This window comes from Sceloporus occidentalis, unplaced genomic scaffold (assembly GCF_023333645.1).
Source record: "Sceloporus occidentalis isolate IW3139 unplaced genomic scaffold, rSceOcc1.0.p SCAF_7, whole genome shotgun sequence".
Lineage (NCBI taxonomy): Eukaryota > Metazoa > Chordata > Lepidosauria > Squamata > Phrynosomatidae > Sceloporus > Sceloporus occidentalis.
The window spans coordinates 52,969,203-52,992,893 of NW_028316987.1; the positions used below are offsets into that span (position 1 = coordinate 52,969,203).

General features: G+C 40.4%; 1 protein-coding gene across 3 annotated transcripts in view; it reads right to left on the reverse strand.

Annotated features, from left to right (window-relative positions):
• The window catches only part of KAT2B (lysine acetyltransferase 2B), a 62,069-nt gene extending 38,679 nt beyond the window's left edge, over nt 1–23,390 (reverse strand). For 2 of the 3 annotated variants that reach the window (XM_089532950.1, XM_089532951.1), the window contains exons 1-3: nt 22,893–23,390; nt 4,757–4,883; nt 790–935 (exon numbers count right to left, since the gene is read on the reverse strand). In XM_089532950.1, coding sequence (XP_089389076.1) covers nt 790–935; nt 4,757–4,883; nt 22,893–23,180 — 561 coding nt within the window. In that variant the 5' untranslated portion in view covers nt 23,181–23,390. The remainder of the gene's footprint in view (nt 1–789; nt 936–4,756; nt 4,884–22,892) is intronic. The other variant, XM_089532949.1, reaches the window with a different exon arrangement.
• Nucleotides 23,391–23,691: the final 301 nt, after the last annotated feature.

Consider the following 23,691-nt stretch of genomic DNA (forward strand, 5'->3'; position numbering starts at 1 on the left):
CTGCCTCTCCCATTCCTACTCTTCTCCTTATTTCTTGACTGCAGCCACCATTCTGTTCAATGTTTGATCCTATGTATGCAAACTCTTTAATTATTTCGATTTCCTCATTTTCTAGGTTGAATTTATGTAGTTCCTCCATGGTTATTATTTTTGTTTTCTTTATGTTCAGCATTAAGCCTGCCTTTTCACTTTCTTCTTTGACCTTCCTCAGTAAGTATTCCAAGTCTGTGATGTTTTTTGCTAGTAGTATGGTGTCTAAAGTAAATTAGACTGAGAGGCAGTGACTTGACCAATTGAGCTTCAGGGTTGAGGGCCATTAGAATCCCAATCTATCCATTAGTCTAACCAGAACGCTGTTTATTATATAGCTTACTGGCAGATAGGAAAAACAAAGGCAACTAAATAATGGTCAGTTCAACCATCCTTTTTCTAGTGGAATAAAAGCACTATGGGGCTAAAACATTTACCTCTCTTCCCCTACATACACTTATTAAAGGAAAAAAGAATTTCTATTCTAGGGGCTAAGGATCTGTGGGCCTCCAAATTTTCTGGACTAGAGTCTCACATATGCTATTACCATTAAACAAGCTATTGGGAGATCTGGCAATTGTAATCCAAAACATCTCTATGCCATGCCTGAGAAAGCTAATGGCATAGAAATGCAAAAAGTCATTGCAAAATAGAACACATTTTAGGTAAAATACTATGCAGTTTTAAATTATGAGTCTTATTGTTGTTGCTGGAAAGCAGCAAGGAATTTACTTTGGGAAACAAAAAAGGGCAACTTGCCTTAAACAAGTAGAAATAGACTTGCTTGGTATCAGCATCTTCTTCTTTGTGAACACAGGTGAAGAGATATTCTATATCCAATACAATCCCCAACAGCCGGTTCATTTCTTCTTCAGAGACATTCTCCAAATGCGAAACGTGAGCAGCTAAAACAAACACATAAATCTAAAGCTTTAAAGTGAAGAACCAAGCAAAACAAAGCAGCTAACAGAAAGGCTCATCTAAGGAATGGCCAGCTTGCTCCCATAACTTAATTGTGCCAACCAAAAAGGCACAAAATTTATTGTGTAAGCTTTCAAAGTTTTGTCTTTCAGGTTGGCCTAATAAAGCTATCACCATACTACACAGCTTGGAATTTCTCTTATGGTCAAGGTAGCTACTCCTACATTTGTATTGCATATACAGTGGAGCCTCCACATACGCGGTCTTTTTATAGGCGGCTTTGAGCATAGGCGCTCAAAGCCGCTGGCGCGCGTGGGGCGGAAGGGGCGGCGCGTCCCATTCAATTGAATGGGTGCGTGCACCCGTTGCGCCTCGCGCGCCGCCACGCCGCCGCGCACGAGCCCCATTGGAAACAATGGGGCTTGAGCATAGGCGGATTTTTTTATACGCAGAGGGATCCGGAACGGATCCCCTGAGTATAATAAGGTTCCACTGTATAAGCTACCCATGAAGAATAATTTTTCATTACTTTCCCGGTGACATTTTAAGTAATTGGATAGAAATCCTAAGGGTCTGGAAATCACTATTCTCTTCTAAATTGGAGGCTATGCAACAAAATCATCCATCACAAACAGTTACTTCAGATTTTTCTCTTGTTGTAGTAACCTAAAACCTATTTTTAATGCCAAACTGTCAACCATATTAAGTAAGGTGTTAATAAGGTCCCTTCCTAGAACTAATACATTTTCTTAGGATACCTGAAAATGAACAGGTGCAGTATATTAATAACTCATACGGACGTCTTTCCACAAAATTCTTTTCTAGCCTACAAGTATGCTCCTGAGTACTTCTGGAAAGTAAATGCTTCAGTATTTTAAAAGCTTAATAAATGGCGTTTATAATCATCTAACAGCAGGAGGCTAATTGGAAAATTAGCCACACTGCCATTTTAATGACATCATCGTTTGAACTGTCCATAGCTCCCATTCAAAACCATGTATCTTTTCTTTGAGAAGGGGAAAAGAAAGCAATTTCCGTGCCTGTTCAGATTCAAGGTCTTTTTGTCCCTGTAGATTTCACTAAATATATCCAAATCCATGGTTTCAGTAGTCTCATATGTGCCACTGGCCGTATTAGTACATCCTAGCAAGCCATGAATTCTGGCTGATTAAATCATGATATGCAAAAGCAGCATGCTGTTTGGTCCAGATTTGCCCTCCCTTTCTATAACTGGGAAAACAAATTAGCAATGCACAATTACACTGATATCTAAATCCAAACCTAGGATTATGGTTTCTGATCTCCCACCTCAACCCACCCACCCACCCACCCCCCAGACCAGAAACCAGCTTTAAATCAGAGTCTGAAGTTGCCTTATGAACCTTCATTATACAATCCTTCCCTTAAAACTAGCCTCCAAATCCTGATTTGTACAGTCCTTTGTTCAGACATTATAAGTAGCTACATTTAACAAATTTATTATTTCTTTTAATTTTAGCTTCTGGATTGTTTCCTTGACAGCACAGAGAGGTTCAAAGGAGGAGCAAATGGAGTGCTTGTAGCAGTACACACACTTTATGGCTAAATTCCACCTTCTAGTCCCAACTAGATCAGACCCACTGAATCTTCTGCTGAAGGATAAGACGACATCCAACTCATTTAATTAATCTATTTCAGAAGGGTACTGTAATTTCATTTAGGCCCATGGTTTTATTAAGCAGGGATTTATGGCTTGCCATAATGTATAAATGTAACCACAGATTCTCAATAAGGGTTCACACATGCACAGGAAGAAAAAAAATAAGGTTGTACTGACAGGTAGGTTTTATAATAATTCCTATTTGGGGGATTATATATGAGTGATCTCTTCATATATGAATTCTGTAACCAGTACAGCACCTCTGAATGCTGAAATTGAGCCCAAAATCTCTGTGTGATTCATGCTTGCATAACCACAGGTTATACAAGGGTTAGTCTCTTTTAGGCTATTGCTTGAGGATATGTACAATACAGTGTATTCTTCTGCAATGGTTTTCTTTCTAGCTCCAGAATGGTTTCTTCCTATCAGCTGAATGGCTGAGAGGTACAGTTCCAACCCTCCATTTCCAAACTGCTACTGATCAGTTTTGGGGAATGCTAGAAAATCTCCCTCAACACTTATCACCCTTTGCCTCCTAGACCTCCACCATCCCAGTTCAGACCTTCTGTACAATCACACTTGTAGATCACAACCTGAGGCTACCATATCAAAGGAAGAGAACAATTTTTTTGATTATATGATTACTCTAACCCCCATCCTGCCCTCCAAAATACATAGCATCTGGGAAATCTCCACTGTAAACTATGGATTTCTATTGTTACACCATTACCTTGCATTTTTTAAAATAAATAAATTGAATTCTGCTGTAGAAGACACAGTTGCTTGTTCTTCCACAAAATATGATCCCAATGAGTTAGGAAAATTTATCTGAGCAGGTGTAAATTAACCTTTCTGTTTGTTAGAAACAGTTCACTGTTTAGCCATTCTTATATCAACATCATGAGATAAAACCAGTGATTCTGAACTGACACCAGCACGATACAGAAACTCACATTCAATAAAAAGAACTTTTATCAATAGTGTTAAAAAATAATGAGGGTCTCATCAGAAAAACTGCATAAAATAGAGCTAGTGTATGTGTATGTGTGTGCCTTCAAGTCACAAGTTGACCTATGGCAGCTCCATGAATTTCGTAGGGTTTTTTAAAGCAAGGAATACTCAGAGATGGTTTGGCAGTTCCTTCCTCTGAAGTATAGCTTAGAGCAACTGATATTCACTGGTGATTTCCCATCAAAGTACTAACCAAGGATGACCCTGCTTAGTTTCTAAGATCAGACAGGATCTGATACTTTTAGGGTATTTAGATCCCTAAAAATAGAGGTATCTCCACATTTTTAATAATACTGTTGAACAATTAAAATATTCTTGTTATGGCAGATGTAGATCTGATAATTATTATTTGAGCCTTCTGATTCCTTCAATGAAAATGCCCCTGAGATAGCAAATATCTGTGTTTTAGAAAGCAGTATAAAGAACCAGCTAGTCAAGCCTTCTTAGTTGTCATATTAGTACTAGTAGGCTATAACACATATCTCATTGAAGGCAGTTATATTACTGTGTGCATCTATCTTGGAATACTCCTGTACCTGCAATTTGTACTTGCCTATTTTGTAATACTTTAATTTAATCTCAATTGCTACTTATTAGGGTTTTTTTTTTAGTTGCTTTGTTACTTAGTTTTTTAATCAGAAATTTACAAACAGTAGTCACTAGATAGTAGCAATAAATAAAAATAGAAAGGAAGGAGAAATATGAATTTAGTTATAATTTTCTCTGAGAACAAAACCTTATACTTTCAACATACAGATAATCACCCCTTTTGATGAGACACAAGTATCAGAAAGAGCCTTCTAATAATTAAATTGTAAATCATCAAATTATTGTGAGCTCATTTGGGATATTATAAAATAAAAAATTGAACAGAAATGTTCTGATATAAACAAACTGTATCCAATTAGTCTTCGGCCTGTGAAGAATTAATGAATATTCAGTCTTCTGTTTTCACAGTGGTCTCAGACGTAAAATATTTTCTAATATATCACTTCATACAATAATTGTAAGAAAAGGCACATGAATGTTTTGAATATTAATAACACAGATATGTTTGTTGGATTTTTTAACCTTCCCTGAAACTTTGGAACTGAGAAGACTATAAATTTCAAATGAACATACAGAAATTTCAAAAGTAAAGGCTGCAAAGCCTACCTAGAGCATGATTACAGCTACGACATGGCTCCGTGAGACCCACAACCGCCTGCTGCAGATCTACCCTGGGTGGAGTAGGAGGTGGGTTAGGGTTTTTCCAGCCATTACACTTACAGGATTCTTCAGCCTACAATTTAAAAAGGAAGCGGGGGAGAAAAACAAAGACAGAAACTGTTTGGTTTTGGATACTGTACATGTTTTGCAAATAATTACAAATATTAATGAAGTGGCCTGTCCATAGTAACAAAGTAGTATTTTCTGATGAGATATACAATATACATATAAACTGAATCCAGTGAATGGAATTCTGTTTATGGAATGTCTTTATTTACTGAAGAAAGCATAATGATTTTTTCCAGTATTCACTATAGCTGTCTCGTGCCTACAAAAATGTGTTCCAAAGGGAGCAGACTTTCTGGGAAGTGGCATGAGAAACTGGGGAAAGAATCAATGAAAATCACCCACCTGACACTGTTCATGTACAAGAGCTTCTGCCAGATTGCAGAATGGCCACTCTGAATCATGTAAAGTCCAAAACACACTGCAGAAAGAATCCAGTTTGAGACTGCTTTAACTGTCTTGGCTCAGTGCTAAGGAATCCTGGGCATTGTAGTTTATTGTGGCATCAGAGCTCTCAAATCTACAATTCCCAGAATTCCCTGGCATTGAGCCTGGGCAGTTAAAGCAGTCTCAAAGTGGATTATTTCTGCAGTGTATTTTGGACCTAAGTTTGGATGGGAATCATGCAGCTTTCCAGCTGTTGTTGAACTGCAACTCCTTGCATTCCTCATCACTGGCTATGCTGGTCAAGGCAACAGTTTCAGTTCAGTAGTATTCTAAGCTCCCGATCATCACAAATATACATTGTTTATACTGATATGTACAGAGATTACAGTATACACAAAAAAGAGTGTTACTACTTATACTGTATTCATGACTCATAAGAAAGACAATAACTCTTGACAAGGCAAAAGGTGGACTGCATTAAAGGTGGATTGACTCAATCAAGGAAGCCACAGCCCTGAGTCTGCAAGATGTGAACAGGGCAGTTGATTACCAAGTAGCTTATAGGTCTCTCATTCACGGGACTGCCAGAAACTGAAATTGACTTGACAGCAGTTAACAACAGTTATTTATAAAGCAGGCAATTTCCATGATAAACATTAACTGCAAAAATATGTTAGCTGAAAAAAATACACTAGTTTATCAAAGGATACTTTGCCAAATAAAATAAACATTACACCACAGACCAAACTGTAGGTTTAAATGTTACATGGCAACAGTTTAGACCTCTCTCTCTCTCTCTCTCTGGCAATAGTGTGTTATTAAGACTCTGGTATTGCATGTTATATTAGATGGGCCCAAACAGACAGGCCAAAATAAAGCTGCTTCAGGTCACTTTGGAGGTATGCTCTTTAAATGGTGCATGCATCCTAAGGACTGGAGCGCAGCTTTGGCACAGCTTCTGGCCTCTTAAAATGTGTGTGTCATTAAAAGAGCAAACCTCCAAAGTGACTCTAAGCAGCTTTATTTTGGCCTCTGTTTGGCCCCATATAATAACATGCAATACCAGAGTCTTGATAACACACTATTGCAAAATATTGTTCGATATTAATATAGAAATAGACTGTACTGAACAAACTGAAATAAACTGTTGTACATATTAGCTGTATGCCAACAACCCCTAAATAGCAGAGAATACTAAGGCTTTCCTACTATTATGCAGTAGGCATAGAAAACAAACTTTCATGTTTTGGGGGAGTCCCATGGGTTTTTTTCTCCCACTGCTAGGAATTTGAATATTCTAGCAGCCAGAGAACTTGAATCTGTAAATTTTCATATGCCAGAATAGAACAGAACCAAGGATGTAGTGTTAGAGCAGCTCTTCCTATAATGGTTTCAATATTTCCCCCCACTTGCATATACACCATGACAAATTTGTGGAACGTCACAATGTGTTCACATATTTCTCCGCCCTCAATGTGAGCTATGTGTCAGCATGAATGTTTGTTTTTCCAAAGTATGCCAGTTTGCAAGAAAAACACTGGGTCTTGGGGGAGAATCGCTGTCAAGGTCTGTAAATATTAGGCTCACTCTTATAGATCTATCAATCACTCTTATAAGTAAGATGTATCAAAAGGCCACTGCCAAAGACAAACATAATGATTCAGTCTGATGTGAGCAAACACATAATATCCTAATTATCTCAGAGCCTAAATTCCATAAAGATTGGAGTCTAAATCCCACTGCTAATCCCAGCCAGAGTAGACCCACTGAAACAATAGGATTTGCGTAAGTGTTGAATTTACTATTCAGCATCTGATTCAAGGGGCCTGCCCTATTTGGGGCTTGCAAATTATCCTTAAATATCAACACAAAAATATAGTGTTGTACAATAATCAGCCTCAGCAACACAAACCAACAGATTGTACCAGTACTGTAGTCAGCAGAGCTAAAATGCCAAGAATGAATACCAAACCTCCTACAGGAAAAAAATAAGGGATTAAAACAACAACAACAGCAGGCATTTGTTGTTGCTCTTGTCATTATTTCTAAGCTGTTCATTGTTCTTAAGCGATAAATCTTGGGTTCAAAAAACGAAAAGACTCCTTATTCTTTATCAATTTAGGGCCTGTTAGAAGCATATTTTAAAACAATAATTTCCAAAAATCTGCAGACATTGTGGCCACTGGGGATTCAGGAAGCTGTGCTTTAAAAAATAAAAAAGGACTATGTTCCCAGCCTCAGGGCACAGGGAGGTGCATATATTTTTGATGTTTCCTGGGCCCAGCCTATTTTAAGGTTTAAAATGAAGCACTTTGAATTGTGCCAGGAAACAAGTTGGAAGCCTGCAGAGCTCTTTCAGCAAAGCTGGCTGTGTGCCCCCATCAGTAAGTGGAAAGCAGTCACATTTTGAACCCATCAGAATTTCCGAACTATCTTCAAAGGCAGCAAAGAACGCTCAAAACCAACAATCTTGCTGAAGTGTATGCCTTCCATTCTTGACCCCAGCAGTGAATGCATTTTACACTCAACAGTGAGAGTACATTCTTGAGAAGCTTAAATCACATCCCTGTTGAGCTGCTTTGAGGCTTTTGCACTGTTTTCTCAGACTCTCTCATGCTTAACAAATTGTCACTTTTGCTTTTCTCATTAGAAAAGCATATATGCAATTGTCTACTTCAGAATTTAAGAGAGGGTTGTGGCGGGAGAAGCTACAATATTTAGTTTCTTCAAAAAGGAAACATTATACAACATGATTTAAAGAAGATAGATCATACAACATGGGCTAAATCCAATTTTACACTCAACTAGAGTAGAACCATGAAACCAGTGGTCTTACATACGTGGTGACTAAGAAATCTCCTTCACTTCAATGGGTCTACCCTACTCAAGACCAAGTTTTTGTTTTTATTCATTCATTCATTTAATATCCCTCCTTTCCTCCTGGGATGGGATCCAAGATTGGCTCATATCAAGTTAGCTCCTACAGCCTAGAAAGAAATGGGAAATACTTTTTTTTCACAAGCCAAGATATCAACTATGATAAAATTAAGGGTGATTGCCTGGAATAATTGATACACAAGCGCTGCTGAAAATGGTATCCCAGGATCAAATTCCTTCGACTTCCTCAAACTGTGGACTGATGTTCTGCTGTTATTGAGCATATGAACTTTATCACCTTCTGGAAATAAAATGTAGAACATGACAACAGAAGGATGCAAGTTAAATTATCCTAAATGTTATAGGGCAGATCAAGAAACTTATAATAATGATGCCATTTTTCAGTTGCAGTCCTGTATCAAAGAGGTGTGTGTGACAGCCAGTATGGCATAGTGGTTGGAGTGTTGGACAATGACTCAGGAGACCAGGGTTTGATTCCCAGATCACCCATGAAACCCACTGTGTGGGCAAGTCACATACTCTCAGCCTCAGGGAAGGCAACACCTCCTCTGAATAAATCTTGCCAAGAAAAACCAATGTAGGTTTTCCCACCATAAGTAAGAAACAACCTGAAGGTACACAACACACATACACTTCTGCAAGCCTTTATGTGGTCCCACACTGTTATGAATTTAGTTTGTAAACTGCAGCTCAGTGGAAACCACAGTTTAATGTTATCTCTAATGTAGATCATGGGTGGGGCAGACCTCAGACAAGCAGATTCTTTAATCAGAAACCCAAGGTCCACCAACCAGAGCCAGATACAAAATAGTGGCTCAGTTCTCTAAGCATATCCTTGCTCTTAGTTTTGAGAAATAGTGTTTCTGGCATATTGTTAAGTCCAGAGATTCTTCTAGTATCAGAACTAAATTTTCACTGCTTTTACTGATATAACACATACTGATTCCTGGTTTCTTCCCAAGAGCTATTCATTAATTTTGGTGCTCACTCCTATTTTTAAACAAGTAGGCGTCAAGGAATTCTTGCCAACATACTGAAAAACAATCCAGAGCTTTATTTCTCTTATGCTCACCCCTAGAATAAATTCAACACTGGGGTGAAGATAGGAAATCTCAGTTCAGAAGCATGCTCTAATTACCAGATGATCTTGGTGAAGTCTCTTTTCCCTCCTCCTATTATCATTCATTCTCTAATATTGTATTCTCATTTAGAGATGCAAAGGCATGGTGACAGGGGAAAAGGGGGTGGAGGGGGGAGGGAATAACAAACTGGAAAAACTGGAAACTTGGAGGAATTGAAATAAAAACTCTGATGATTTGGGGGGAGGGGAGTGAGCTTTTACTCACTCAAAATGACATGGAATTGCCTAACATAACAATGTATATGCAAGATAGTCTACAAAATTTGAGAATAATTATTCCTTCTGCACACTGTACACATATCAAACTCTGCAGACCCTCAAATTCAAAACCCACAAAACAGTGATAACTTTAAAGAAGAAAATGATGATGATCTTGACAGGCCTGTTATTAACATTGTGATTTTTCCCCCTCCTGTATGATTTTTAACACCTTTGCCTGATGATGAAGCCATTAAAGCTTTGAAAGCTTGCAAATTGTATTTACTGGATTTTGGTTGTCCCAATAAAGGTATCACTGTTTTGTGGCTTTTGGGTGTTACTGCACTTTCAAATTCAAGATGCATTCCTGCACTTAGTGAGCACTTCAATCTTCTTCAACGAAGGATAGTGAGGGACTTTCATTGTTTATGATGATTACACATTATTGAAGAATTCAGTGTTGCCCTTATTGAATTGAAATTTATACCCAAATATGCTGCTAGCTGAGGTCTTAAGAATATAAATGCATGAGACTGCATCTGTCCTAATAATGCACTTTATTTTGTTTATTTAAAACTTGTGAGTTTTGATTTCATTTTTCTCCCAGCTTTTCAGTTGGCAAAAGTTAAGATGCACATGCTTAGGTAGCACAGGGTACAATGGTCTGCAGCTCTCTATATTATATGTACAGTATTTGCAGTTTTCCTTCTGTACAAGCTATGGCCACTTAGTTTTAAATTCTTAATTTCACAAATATGTTCAATAATACAATTTTATGTGCTAAACAGTAAATTAAGTATTTTATGTTGCTGATGCAGTAAAATAACCTTAGCTTTCATATTAAGCATATCTTATCATTGGCTATAATTGTCTAAAACTGCTGGGAATTGTAGTTCAGCAATATCTGGAGGCCTACATAACACCCACCCCACTTCTATAAGATCTCTTAATATTAAAATCCTACATGAATATTCTTAAAAGAAAGTCTCATCTCAGTAAATAAGTATAGGATTGCAACCTGAATGAGCTAGCTGCATAAAGGCACCCACAAACGCACAACAGAAAAGTATTTTTTCCATAGATACACATGCATTATTGCTGTCAATGTCATACGGCAATTGGAGGGACATTAGAAATTTATTTTAAAGTTATTAGGCTTGCAATATGTCCTATTTTATTTCCGCAAAATTTTCCAGATAGATATCACTGGGGAGTGGCTCTGTTATTTATGTCATTACGTGTGTGTCTGTGTCTGCATCTGTGTGTAGGCGGTTTAAAAGCAAACAAACAGTACTTCTCACACGTTTGTTCTGGATCACAGAAGGATCCAGTAGATAGTCATTAAAAACATATATTAGTTAGAGTGATTAACAAACAGTGCTTACTAGTTTCATTAATAAGCAAGACATTTTGTTTTCTGCCTTCTACAGTTGCTTAAAATAAATGCAAGCTTGTAGACATACTGGCACTTTAGAACACTCCACTGTTAATACTCTTTAAACGAATGATACATTATGTAGTGTTAGTCTTGAGTCTATGAATTCAGAATTTTCCCCCTTCGTCTAAAATTCTGGAATGATATGGCTTGACTTCAATTCCAAATGGACAAACCAGAGAGGCTGTGATGTTCTTAGTTTAAACATCTGGCTACTGATTGCTCAAACTTTCCTGGTCAGGATTGCAGACCTTTGGTTCCTGAAATGTGTACACAGGGCAGTGGTTGTTTTCCCCATGTACTGCAAGCTGCATGCTGTAGACTTGCATTCAGTCACATAGATAAGATTATAGGACTGGTAGGGGATGTTCTGTTTAATACAGTAGGTCCTGCCAGTTATTGTGCTCCTAAAAGTGACTGTCTTCTTAAGATACATACAGGTGATGCAACGCTTGGAATCACATGCGTATGATCTCCGATTGCTGACTGACAGCTTTTATCAGCAATCGCAGGTTTGGAGGCTGGTAGAAAGCTATAATAGGAGACATGCTGATGGCTCTAGCAAGAACACAATAGAATGTACCAAACAGCTACTTTGGCTACAAGTTGACTTTTATTTTAAGCTGTTTAGGAAGGTAGAAGCCTTATTAACTGAATGCTTATGTTCACTCTAATGTATGGTTTCTTAACCATGATTCCCTGGGGTTCTGTGAAAGGTTGCTAGGGGTCCCACAAGAGATTGTGACTGGAAAAAAAGATACATTTTTATTTGAGCTACTGGTATAAATCATTTTTATGCAGGGATTCCCCAAGACCTGAAATTTATTTCAAGGGTTCCTCCAGGGTAAAAATATTGAGAAAGAGTGATGTAGTGTGTGTGCATGTGTATATATAGCTCTCCTTCTACAAAATTTATTTACTGTATATGCCACCTTTCTCCTGGAAAGGGTCCCAAGGTGGTTCACAAAGTCCTGTCTGTCATCTCATTGTGGCATAGAGGTGATCCTGGACTTTTGCAGTTGTGTCAATGGATTACAAGTTGTGGCAGGTTCTAACACACTGGCAAGGGTTCAAGTATGGCCTCTAGGACAGGCTGTGTGTCTGCTGTCCAAGGACCAGTCTAGCTAAGTGCAGAGAAGCTGATCATCAGAAAGTTGGCCACCAGCTGATGAACTGACCACAGCAACTATGAAAACAAAGGCAGTGGAATAACTGCAATTTGCATCACTAGAAGAACAGCAACCTGTACAAAAGACATCACATTTCTTCAATGTACTGTATAGCCTGTCTTTCTTTCAAGGATCTCAAGGAAAGATGCATTGGCGGGATACACACCGCCATATAGTACATATTGTATACGTACTAGGGTTAGGAAGGGGCGGTGCTTCCGCACCCCCCTAACCCTAGTACGTATACAATACGTACAAGATGGCGGCGCCCCTTCCACATGGGCGCCGCCATCTATACGTACTGGACGCATAGCGTCCAGACGTGTTGCGGCGCCTATGACGTCGCGAATGCGCCAGCGGCGCTTCGCGACGTCATCAGTGCGCCGCAAGAAGAAGCTCCGAAATGGAGCTTCTTTTTTGCTCCGCACGGGAGCCGCGCAGTTTGGCTGCTGCGGCTCCCGCATGGAGCAAATGGCGCCGGCGGGGAAGCGCTGCAAAGCGGCGGTTTGTATCCCGCCAGAGTTTTCTCCCCTTTATTCCTTACATCAGATCTGTAAGTGAGAAAAAAATGATTGGCTAAAAGTTTCCTAAGCAAGTTGATGGGCACTAGGAGATTTGAACCTACGTCTTCACGGTCCTATGACAAGCCATTATACCACATCAGTTCTTACTAGACTAGTGGGTATTACATTTTGGTAAAAGTAGGAGCATTCTTCTTGCTAAACCAGAACAAAAGCCAATACTGTGGATGTTGTTTTCTATAGTAAGCTATTAACTTCAGTATCATTATGTCACTTTGTATTATTACATTCACTGAACTGAAACTCTAATCAATGCAGAGTTGAGACTTTCATGACTAACTCGCACTGGAAAATAAATTGCTATGGATTTGTTTTATGATTAACATTATTCTAATACTATTCTTTAGTACAAGATATGGATTGTAGAACGCGTATGTCATTCTGTAAAGCCACTGAGATTAATATTTACCACCTCTTACTTTATAGTTATATGAAAAAAGGGCTGTAGATAAAGTCAAATATGGTGAGCAATGAAAGGCTAATAATTAGGAAAGCTATGGCCTAGAGAGCTGTGAATCTAGTTCTAAAAACAGAAATAATAATATATTACTTGATAAGGGAGTTCAGGGAGTTTACAAATGGATGATGAAATGCAGTTGTTAGGTGAGGGGGGCATGACCTTAAAAGGTTAATTGTGCCCAAAGAAGTTTTGCTCAAAGGATATCATTATCCCTGAATAACTGCCAGGTACTGAAGATGTTGTTATGTACATTTTAGTTTCCACGGGAATGCAAACATAAATAACAAGGCAGTAATAATAAATAACTATGGTTCATATCTGAGAGGAGTTAAAGGATCACAAACAAGCCATAATGACTTTGTTTTCACACATGCTTTCTCTTCACTATTCCTAAGGATGTATCCACACTGCAGAATTAAAGCAGTACGGCAGAATTTTAACTGTCATGGTGCCATCCTGTGGGGTCCTGGGATTTGTAGTTTGTTGAGGTATTCAGCCCAGTCTGTCAGAGATTTCTGGTGCCTCACCAAACTACAAATCCTAGGATTCTGTAGGATAGAGTAATGGCAGTTAAAATGGTGTCAAGTTGCTTTAATTTCATTGTGCAGATACACCCAAAGTATGCAAGAACAAAGTAAACGTTTCTGTTTTTACCTTTGACCGAAACATTGCTATTCAAAGCAGTGATTTCTGGATTGATGTTAGTCCCTGAACTACTGGGTGCAAGTCCCTGTCTCATTGGGGAGTGGAGGCTGTAATTGTTGGTCCCTAACATCAGATATCTTGAAAAGCATTGGAGTAAATGAAGGTTACCTACTATGAATGAAGACAGAAAGCTATTATTTACTTTAACCTTAATAAGGAAAAAAAGCTAAAGGTAAAAGGAAACAACCAAGGAAATCAAACCATGGTTTTATCCTGGTTAACTTTAACTAAGAGTTAGGATAAGCCATAGTTCTCCACATTCATGTTTTAAAGCTAATTGAAGTTTGTTGTTACATCTGAACTTGAGAAACTTAGATTAGGTGAAGTATGGTCTGTTAATAATCCAAAATAAGGGGGAAAACATAGCTCATTGGTAGTACTACACATGGATTACCTGTAAAAGGTTCTGAGAAAACCCATGAGTGACTGGACTGGGGCCTCAGTGGGTCTGCTGACATGAAATGTGTGAGAGGATGGTCCTGGAATAGTCTATGTGAAGAGTTCTGAGCATCTGGGTATTTCTATGTCAGTATAAAATATTCAAATATTTGATGCTGAGAGTACTTGTAGTTCTTTGTTCAGTAACACATGGACAAAAGGTGGGTACAGGAACATTTCTGCTATATCTGTATTAAAAACCTGATGGATGTTGAGTGAGGAATACTAATTTTTTCCATGCAAGTTTTCCAAACTTGATTTATTTTTTGATCCATCAAGTCAAGCAAGGTTATATGTGTGTGTAAACAGAAAGGCACGTAGAGCACTCCATGAACCATAGCAGTATTGCTGGCTTTATTCTATTCCTATTGATCAACAGTGTCATTTCTTTCTGCACTTTCTTTCAGATATATGGGAGCTCCATACCCGAGTACTGAAAATACATGGTTGGAGTGATGGAGATGCAGTCCAACACATCTGGAAGACATAAAGATGGAGAGTGCTGTGCTAAACAATAATGTAGGATTATGTCAATGAGCAGAAATGAATTGCGGGAATTCTTTGATCTATGCTTTCACTCCCCTTTCTCCTCCTGCGTGATCGGGAGATGATAGAATGCTTTCACATTCAATTATATTAAACATGCTTTGCCATACTGGATTGAAAAACTGAGGTTAACAACCAAACCGAAATCATAACCTTACCTGCAGAAGCAGGCTTGTTAAAGCAAACCAAACAGGCCAACACATCTGACCAACTCTGGAAAATCCAACCTGATCTTCCAATGCTTTCCTGCTCTTTCAGTCCTCACTAAGACTTTCATTTTGTTAATGTCCCAAAATAGTGTAGGCAAGTAACATGGTTGGAAAGATTAATTTCTAACCCATGACTTTTGTCAGATGAAGAAAACATAAAGACGGAAGCAAACTCAGCCAAGGCCTGCCACATGACAGAGACTGTGATAACAGAAGTTGTAAGATACAAATAGAAAGATATAGACAGCAGGCCAACAGATATATGAAAAGACAAGCAAATATAAACAAATTTATTTCAAGCAGAATTTATGCTTAATGGATAATTCACTCCTAACTATCATATTCTGAGAACTTTTGAGATCAATCAGAAAAGGAAAGCAAGCCAAACTAAGGGAATTTTCAGTTAGTTTTGACATTTTAGAATCTCTGGCAGATATCACCAATGCATGCCAGTTTTTAAGAAACAGAAACAGTATCCTTTACCTTTCCTTTCTCTTAGTTTGGGTACCAGATGAATATGTACCTCCCCCACCAAAAAAAAACAACAACTATGAAATTGAATTTAGCCCCTTGGTTGAAAGATGAGCCACACCTTTGCCCTAAAATAAGAGTAAGCAACTGTGGGAAGCTAGGAAGCTGCATTAGTCCACCCTGGAGACCAGGAGGATGCCAACAATGACAAGATGCCATTAACATTCACATGTTAATGTGAGTATTTAATTCATTTTTCAGCTGTTCACTTTTTAAGATGTCACTGTTGTGTGCATACCTTACTTTGCAGAAATGTCCTGCAAGCTTCTTATAGGGGCAAATTCCTGAGACATTCCTTCTTCCAACAGATCTTGAGGAGTGCAAAAAGGCAACTTTCATCACAAGTACCAAATATCACTTTTCCATCCCTAATGCCAGCAGTAGGCAGGGTCACACAAAGCCAAATGTGGGTGAGGCCAAATCCAAAAGCAGACAAAGCTATATCTACACTCCTTTCACAGACAAACAATCAGAAATGAAACTGGAGGTATAGAGGTGAAGATTAATTAATGCTTCCTTTCCCAAGTCTCTTTCCTCCTGCAATTGAGCTTGGAAAAAACTCTCCAACATTTGCTGCAATATTTCATCTTTGTCTGTGAGACGGGCAGAGCAGGTCTGAATAGGGAATTTCAGATTGGTCTGCCCAAGGGCTGTCTGTTTCCATCCAAGCTTTGCTTCAAAGTTTAGAAAGCAGTCTGAGAACTACAAGAAAGAGCTTTCCAAAGGAAAAAGAAATGGTGTATGCAGCTGGGCATCAAAGTGACCTATTTGCATTTGATCCTCCTAGAACAGTTTCCATACAATCAGGGCTGGGGAATGTGGTGATTTTGGGGTTACTCCTTGTCCTACTCCAGAGTAAGATTTTTTTCTTAATGTTACTCCTACTATACTCCTCAATAAAAAAAATGGTGTTTGCATGTATAAAATATAACACAAATAAGGAGTAACAAATATATTTTGTTACTCCTTATTCCTACTCCTGTACAAACCTCTTACTCCTTATTCCTTACTATTACTCCCCTGCCCTGCATACAATGAACAGAAGTAGGCTGCAGCCTGTATCTTTATCTAAGAAGGAAACAAGGTAAGTTTTCCTAGTCTTCCAAGGCTGAAAGTATAGCTTCACCAGAACACTAGTACTATTACAATTTTCTAAACATGTCATTTGATCACATGAACACCATCTGCCTGCCTCCCTCAATTCTCCTGGGTTGAATTTTAAGTTATATGGCCAGAAACCTATAATTTTGTATGCCATAAAAAAAAGTGACTAAGGTCATATTTGTGGTGTTCTACAAATTTCACAAGTTCCTGATATCAACATTATACAGTGCGGCCGCGCCATACGCGGGCATGCCATATGCTGACTTGAGCGTATGCGCTCAAGCCGCGGCGCGTGCACGGGGCAAAAGGGCGGCACGTCCCATTCAATTAAATGGGCGCGCGTGCTCGTTGTGCCCAGTGCGCGCCCGCGCCGCCGCGCACGAGCCCCATTGTTTCCAATGGGGCTCAAGCATAGGCGGAATTCGCCTTACACGGAGGGATCCGGAACGGATCCCCCGCGTAAGGCGAGGACGGACTGTATATCCAGCAATTACTGCTTTGCCCAAAACAGTCTGGTTTAGTTATTTTTGTTTTGTCCTTCAGAGAGGACAGCAACCAAGCAGCTAGCTGCTTCTTCTAAAGATGTCTTCTATAATGTTACTTATTTGAGGTATATGACATTATCAGTGCTGCCAAATCCCATGTGGATGAGACTATCTGCTTCGAGCAGGTGACAATGCATGTATCAATGCAAAATTTACAATTCTGGCCAAACATTTATTTACAGTTCCACAGCACACATTGCATAGATTTAAAATTTGGAGTCACAGTGTAGCAGTAAACTAGGCTTAGACACTAAATATATACACCTATAAGAACGTACACAGTTCCAGATATGTCTGTTTCATTCACAAATTATATATCAAGTATACACCTAAGCAGTCTTACCAATGGAGGGTGGTGAATTCATATCAGGGTGTGGTGGATCTTCTCTGGGTTTTATTCCAGTTGTTAAAAAGCTATTCACAGTCATGATCCTATTTTGTTATAGAGTGCAAGAAAAGCAGATTCACCATACCTTCGACATGGAAACTTCCAGCTGCTCCTGAGTAACATACACCTCCCCAAAAAGTAATGTATGAAGTAGCCTAATACTTTTAGGTGTGAAGACTATTCATCACTTGAATGTTTTTAAACTTGTTGTTGTTTTAAACCTATAAAAAACTCAGGTTTGAGAGCTGGACTATGTCTCTGGGGACCATGGTTCAGTTCCCAGCCATGAAACCCATTTGATGACCTAGGGCAAGTCACACTCTGTGAGCCTCAGGGGAAGACAATACCAAACCTCTTCTTAACAAATCTTGCCAAGAAAAATTTAGGATTGCCATCTGCTGGAACCACCTTGAAGGCACACAACAACAACAAAGCACTAAACATATTACATGTCAGTAAGGTGTGTTTGTTGGGAAGATATATGGCTCACAGCAAAATGTGTTTCCCAAGGCCATTTCTGAAATGCCCAGGATCTCCCTCTGCTACCAGAAGAGCCACACCATTAAAAGTGCCATCAGTGTAAAGCCCTGGGGACCATTCACACTGCACAATTATAGCACTATTATTCCACTTTAACTGCCATGGCTCCAACTGATGGAATCCTGAGGTTTCTGGTTTTGGAAGACACTGGAAAGCTCAGGCTGAGAATTCTATATAGCCCTCCCTAAACTGCAAACCCTACAAACCATGGGACTTTAAGTGGGGGGAAAGCAATATAATTGTGTTAACAGCACCCAGGTTTTTCTTAGCTTCCATTCCTCATGATGAATCCCATGCTGGGAGAAACGAGAGCTATAAAATAAATAAATAAATAAATAAAATTCCTTCGGGAAGAAAAGACAGCACTCTGCTGGACAGGCAACTTTAACAAATGGTAGCCAATGCTAAAGGGGGGGTAGGTGGGATGGGGGGCAACAAAGCAGACCTCCAAGAAGTTGCCTGCCTCTGAGTGTCAGAGTAAGAACAAGGAAACGTGAGATGAAATTTCTACTCAACCACAAAAGCTTCCTAGGTGATTTTGCACCAGTAACCAGCTCTCAGGCTAGCCAGCTTCGCAGGAATGTTGCAAGGATAAAATAGGAGATGGATGAACCACACGCAGAGGTTCTTGGAAGAAGGGGTTGGGTGAAAATACAATCACTTGTGTCTGGCTTCATTGATGCAACCTGGTTCCTTTTTATTAGCAGAAGGGGGAGGAAGGGAGGGGGAGAAAGAGAGAGATCTGGGATGCATTTCCTGGCTACTGAGCAATCTGACCTCACATGATTGATAATCCTTTTTTCTTTTTTTCTTTTTAAGCCACAGGCTGCAGAAGGAACAAGCCACAATCCCCACCTCCTTCAGCTGTCATCCTGTCAAAACAAAGGCTTGGCTGCCAAGAGAGGGGGGGGGGGGGAGAAAGAGAGAACAGGAGGAGCTACCACTGCGAATCCCCAGTCCAAGTTTCTCCTTCTCCTCCCTCCCCCAGTATGCTGGCAGTGCACAAAACTGGATACAGAGTGCTGGAATGGCTTTCTTGCAAAAAGAACAAAAAAGGGGAGGGTGGGTTGGGTTGTTTATTTTTTAACACACACAGCAGGCACTTGAAGGAGAGCTTGGTGCCCCAATCCTGTGTTTACATGACAAGCAGCTGTGGCAACACTTTACCAAGCAAATAACACAATGAAAACAGCGGCTGGCATCTCCTGCTGGGCCTGGCTTTTCTTGTCTTTGGGAAATGCAATATTCTCCCTGTTCTCTTTCTCCCTGTCGCTTTTCTCCAAAGGATGCTCTGATGTTCCAGTTCTGTAACAAACAGCCTCAGCCTCAGGCCTCTTTGCAGCCACTGCCTGGAAAATGATTCCCACTCCTATTTGTGTAGAAAGACAAAGCAGAACTGCTCCACCTCTGTGCCAACCTTGGCACTGAGAACTTCATTTAGAAATAACACTGGCGAGGAATACACGTGTCTTAAGGTGGGCCTGGGGCCCCTGGGATGCTGGTAGAGATAGTGGATAGTGATGCCTCAGAAAAGGAACCTTGTGGGGAATTTACAGAGAGCAGAGGATTAAGGAGACAAAACTGGGTGGGAAGGCATTATGGATCCCTGGAAGGTCACTGGGTAGGGCATGATGGTAAAAAATAGGTCATGCAGAAATAGGTCATACGGACTGGTGGAAAATGGAAGGATTTAATCCAAGTCTTGGATTTGGGATCAAAAGGGAAGAACAGAATAAACTGGGATATTCTTGAGGTCCACAATCACAGGAGGAAGAGGTACAGTGGTCCCACCACATTCGCTGGGGTTAGGGGTGAAGGACCCCCGTGAATGTGGAAAAGCCACAAATAAAATAATACCGTTTCTACTTAAAAAAACACCTCTCTAGTAATCTCCAGGTCCTCCAGTGCAACTCCATGGTCAACATCCGCCAGAAGTTGATCACAGAATCATGTTGGAGGACCTACAAATGCTTTTTTAAGGTGGAGGTTAGGGGACTACGAAATTTTTAGTTATGTCTGTACTGTTTATTTTATTTATGCAATTTATTGTAACCCGCACAGACCCTTCTGGTGAGGCGGGATATAAATAAAACCTATTATTATTATTTTTATTATTATTTGCACTAATGTTATTCACAAATCGTAATTCCCATATACTGCTGAATGTCATGCTAATAATTGTGACATAAACAACTACCAAAATTAAAATTATACCTTCAAATTACAGTATCATACGCACTATCTAAATGGATTTACATATACATAGTGAAGATTTGGTTAAAATGTGATGTTTGTAAAGAAAATATTAAAAAGAATATTTTTTTAAAAAAATAAAATTTTGAAATTTGACATTTTAATTTTAAAAAATTCTGGGGTCTGTCTTTTCTCCTCCCACTGAGCTTCACCCCACTCCTGCCATCTCTTAAAGCATTTTAAATGGAATCAGATGAATGCCATAGCCCATTTCTGCCAAAAGGTAGGTGCTGGAGAAGAAGTGGGATCCTTAGGGAATCACCTGGTGCAGTCCGCACCCCCCTAGTGACACCATGCCTATAGAGACCCTAAGGCAAACCTATCACAGGCTGAGAGAGTAGGTCTTGCCAAAGATCATCCATGGGGTTTCATGACCAAGTGGGAAATTGAACCCTGATCTCCAGAGTCTTAGTCCAACACTCAAACCACTACGCCACACTGGCTCTCCCCATAGATAGCACCTAAGGATAAAAGCTTCCAGGACAGTTTCACTTCCAAGGTATTTAGGCTCCCGAAACATGCTTTTAACACATATGATAAACCACTTCAGAACACAGCATTACCAATTTTAATCACCCATCTCTAGTTTGATAAGAGGGAAAAAAATAGAATCCACCTTATTCTGTGGACCTTCATTTGAAAATCCCTGTGTTTGTGTCACATGGTAAGACGTTGTTGCTGTGTGTCTTGAAGTTGTTTCCAACTTATGTCGACCCTAAGGCGAACCTATCATGGGGTTTTCTTGGCAATATTTGTTAAGAGGTTTGCCACTCCTTGCCCTGAGGCTAAGAGAGTGTGACATGCCCAAGATCTCCCAGTGGGTTTCATGGCTGAGCGGGGATTCGAACCCTGGTCTTCAGTCGTAGTCCAACATTCAAACCACTATGCCACAATAGGAGATGTCTACATCATAGCCTTCTGAATAAATTTAAATGAGTTAAGTGGGTAACTAATCTGAAATAAATAACAATTGCAAACAGCAAGTCAGAGCAAGATAAACTATGCAATGTTTTATCAGTGAGAAACCTGTTGCCAGCCTCATACAAAGAGGGAGAGCAAACAAGAATACCTTGTTTTATGCTGCTGGCCTGCCTGCCTTCGATCCAATATGTTTGTGTGTGTGTATGTGTGCATGTGTATTATTGTTTGCCTTATGGCAACCCTATCATAGGGTCTTCTTGCCAAATTTCTTCAGAGGAGGCTGAGAGAGTGTGATCTATCCAAGGTCACCCAGTGGGTTTCCATGGCCAAGCAGGGAATCGAACTCTAGTTTCCAGAATCGTAGTCCAGCTCTCAAACCTGAAATGTATACAAGTTTAAAATAATAATAATAATAATAATAATAATAATCTTAAAATCATTGAAGTGATAAAAGCTCTTCACACCCGAAGCATTAGGATACTTCATACATTACTTTTTTCAAAGGTGTATGTTAAGCATTGCCTTCCCCTGAGGCGGCTGAGAAAGTGCGACTTGTCCAAGGCCACCCAATGGCCGAGCTGGGACTCGAACCCTGGTCTCCAGAGCTGTAGTCCAGCTCTCAAACCTAATAATAATATTAGGGAATAATAATAATAAATAATAATTATAATATAAAAATAGTAAATTTAAAACCAAGTGATAAATGCTCTTTATTTATTTACGGTATTTATACCCTGCCCTTCAGCCCTAAAGGCTCTCAGAGCAGCTTACAATTATTATTGTTTTTAATTAGTCTGTTCCTTGCCCTCAGGCTTACAATCTAAAAAGACACGACACAAAAGGAGAAGGGGATCAGGTCCTTCATACATTCATATTTCATACATTCATTTTTTGGGGAGGTGTCTGTTAAGCATTGCCTTCCCCTGAGGAGGCTGAGAGAGTGTGACTTCCCCAAAGTCACCCAGTGGGCTTCCAGCGGCCAAACTGGGCCTCGAACCCTGGTCTATAGAGTTGTAGTCCAGCTCTCAAAATAAAAATAATAATAGAAAATAATAATAATAACAGAAAAATGGTAAGTCTAAATCCAAGTGATAAATGTTCTTTATACCTAAATGCATTTAGATACTTATTATTACTAAATAATAACTATTAATATTATTATTATTATTTTAAGAACAATAATAAATAGCCAATAATAATAATAATAATAATAATATAAAAACAGTAAGTCTATTATCCAAGTGATAAATGTTCTTTATACCTAAATGCATTTGGATATCCCATAGGCTCAATTTTGGGGGAGGTGTATGTAAGCCCTGCCTTCCCCGAGGAGGCTGAGAGAGTGTGACTGGCCCAAGGGTCCCTAGTGGCCGAGCTGAGCCTCAGTCCAGCACTGAAACCACTGCTCCACTCTGCCCTCAAGCCCCGCCCATTCCCCCAGGAGTTTTCAAACGAGCCAACGAAAGCAGCGCTTCCTCACGGCGCCCCCTATAGACGCCCCGGGACAAGAGCGCCCCTAGTGGCCGGACGCGGCGGCGTCTCCCTGCCTTTCCCTTTTGCCCTTTACCTTGCAGGCGGAGTAGACGCCCAACTTCTCCAGCTTGTGGGCGCGGGGAGCGGAGCGGAGCTGCGCCTTCTTCCCCGCCGAGCGAGTCGAGGCGCTTCCTCCTCCTCCTCCTCCTGAGGCTGCAGGGCTCTCGGCAGCGGCGACCGCCGGGGAGCCTTGCTGAGGAGGAGGAGGAGGAGGAGGAAGAGGAGGCTGAGGTTGAGGAGGAGGCGCAGTGGCCCCGTTGCTCCCTCCGGAGGCGGCTGAGGCGGCGTTGTTCCCGGTCCCCGCCGCGCCCACCTCAGCCATGCCGAGGAAGCCGAGGCGCAGAGGGCGGAGGAGGAGGGCGGTGTCGGCGGTCGCCGCCAGGCTCCTCCAGCGCGCTCTGAGGACGGAGGACCCTCCTCCCTCAGGAGGGAGGGAGAATGGCAAGGAAGGAGGGGACAGGCCTTTGCATAGAGAGGAGGCGCTAAGGAGGAGGAGGAGGAGGAGAAGCCCGCCGCCAAGAGGCACCGACGACCACGGCGGCGGCGGCGGACATGTTCTATTGTTATTATTGTATAGGAAAGCCTGGCTGAAGGCCAATAGGAAGCCCCGCGGCAGCGCAGCAGCAGCCCTCGCCTGGCAGCGAAGCCGGCGCCGCCATCTTGGAAAAGGGAAAACACAGCAGCAGCGGCGACAACAATAACGCCCGCTGCGCTTCCACTTTTGACATTGATTGACAGCACCATTGCCTGTTTAAGCCATTGCCGGCCATTAAGGATTAAAGAGAAAGATTAAGTGTATAGGGAAATAGATACACTTGTCTCTCCATGTTCGC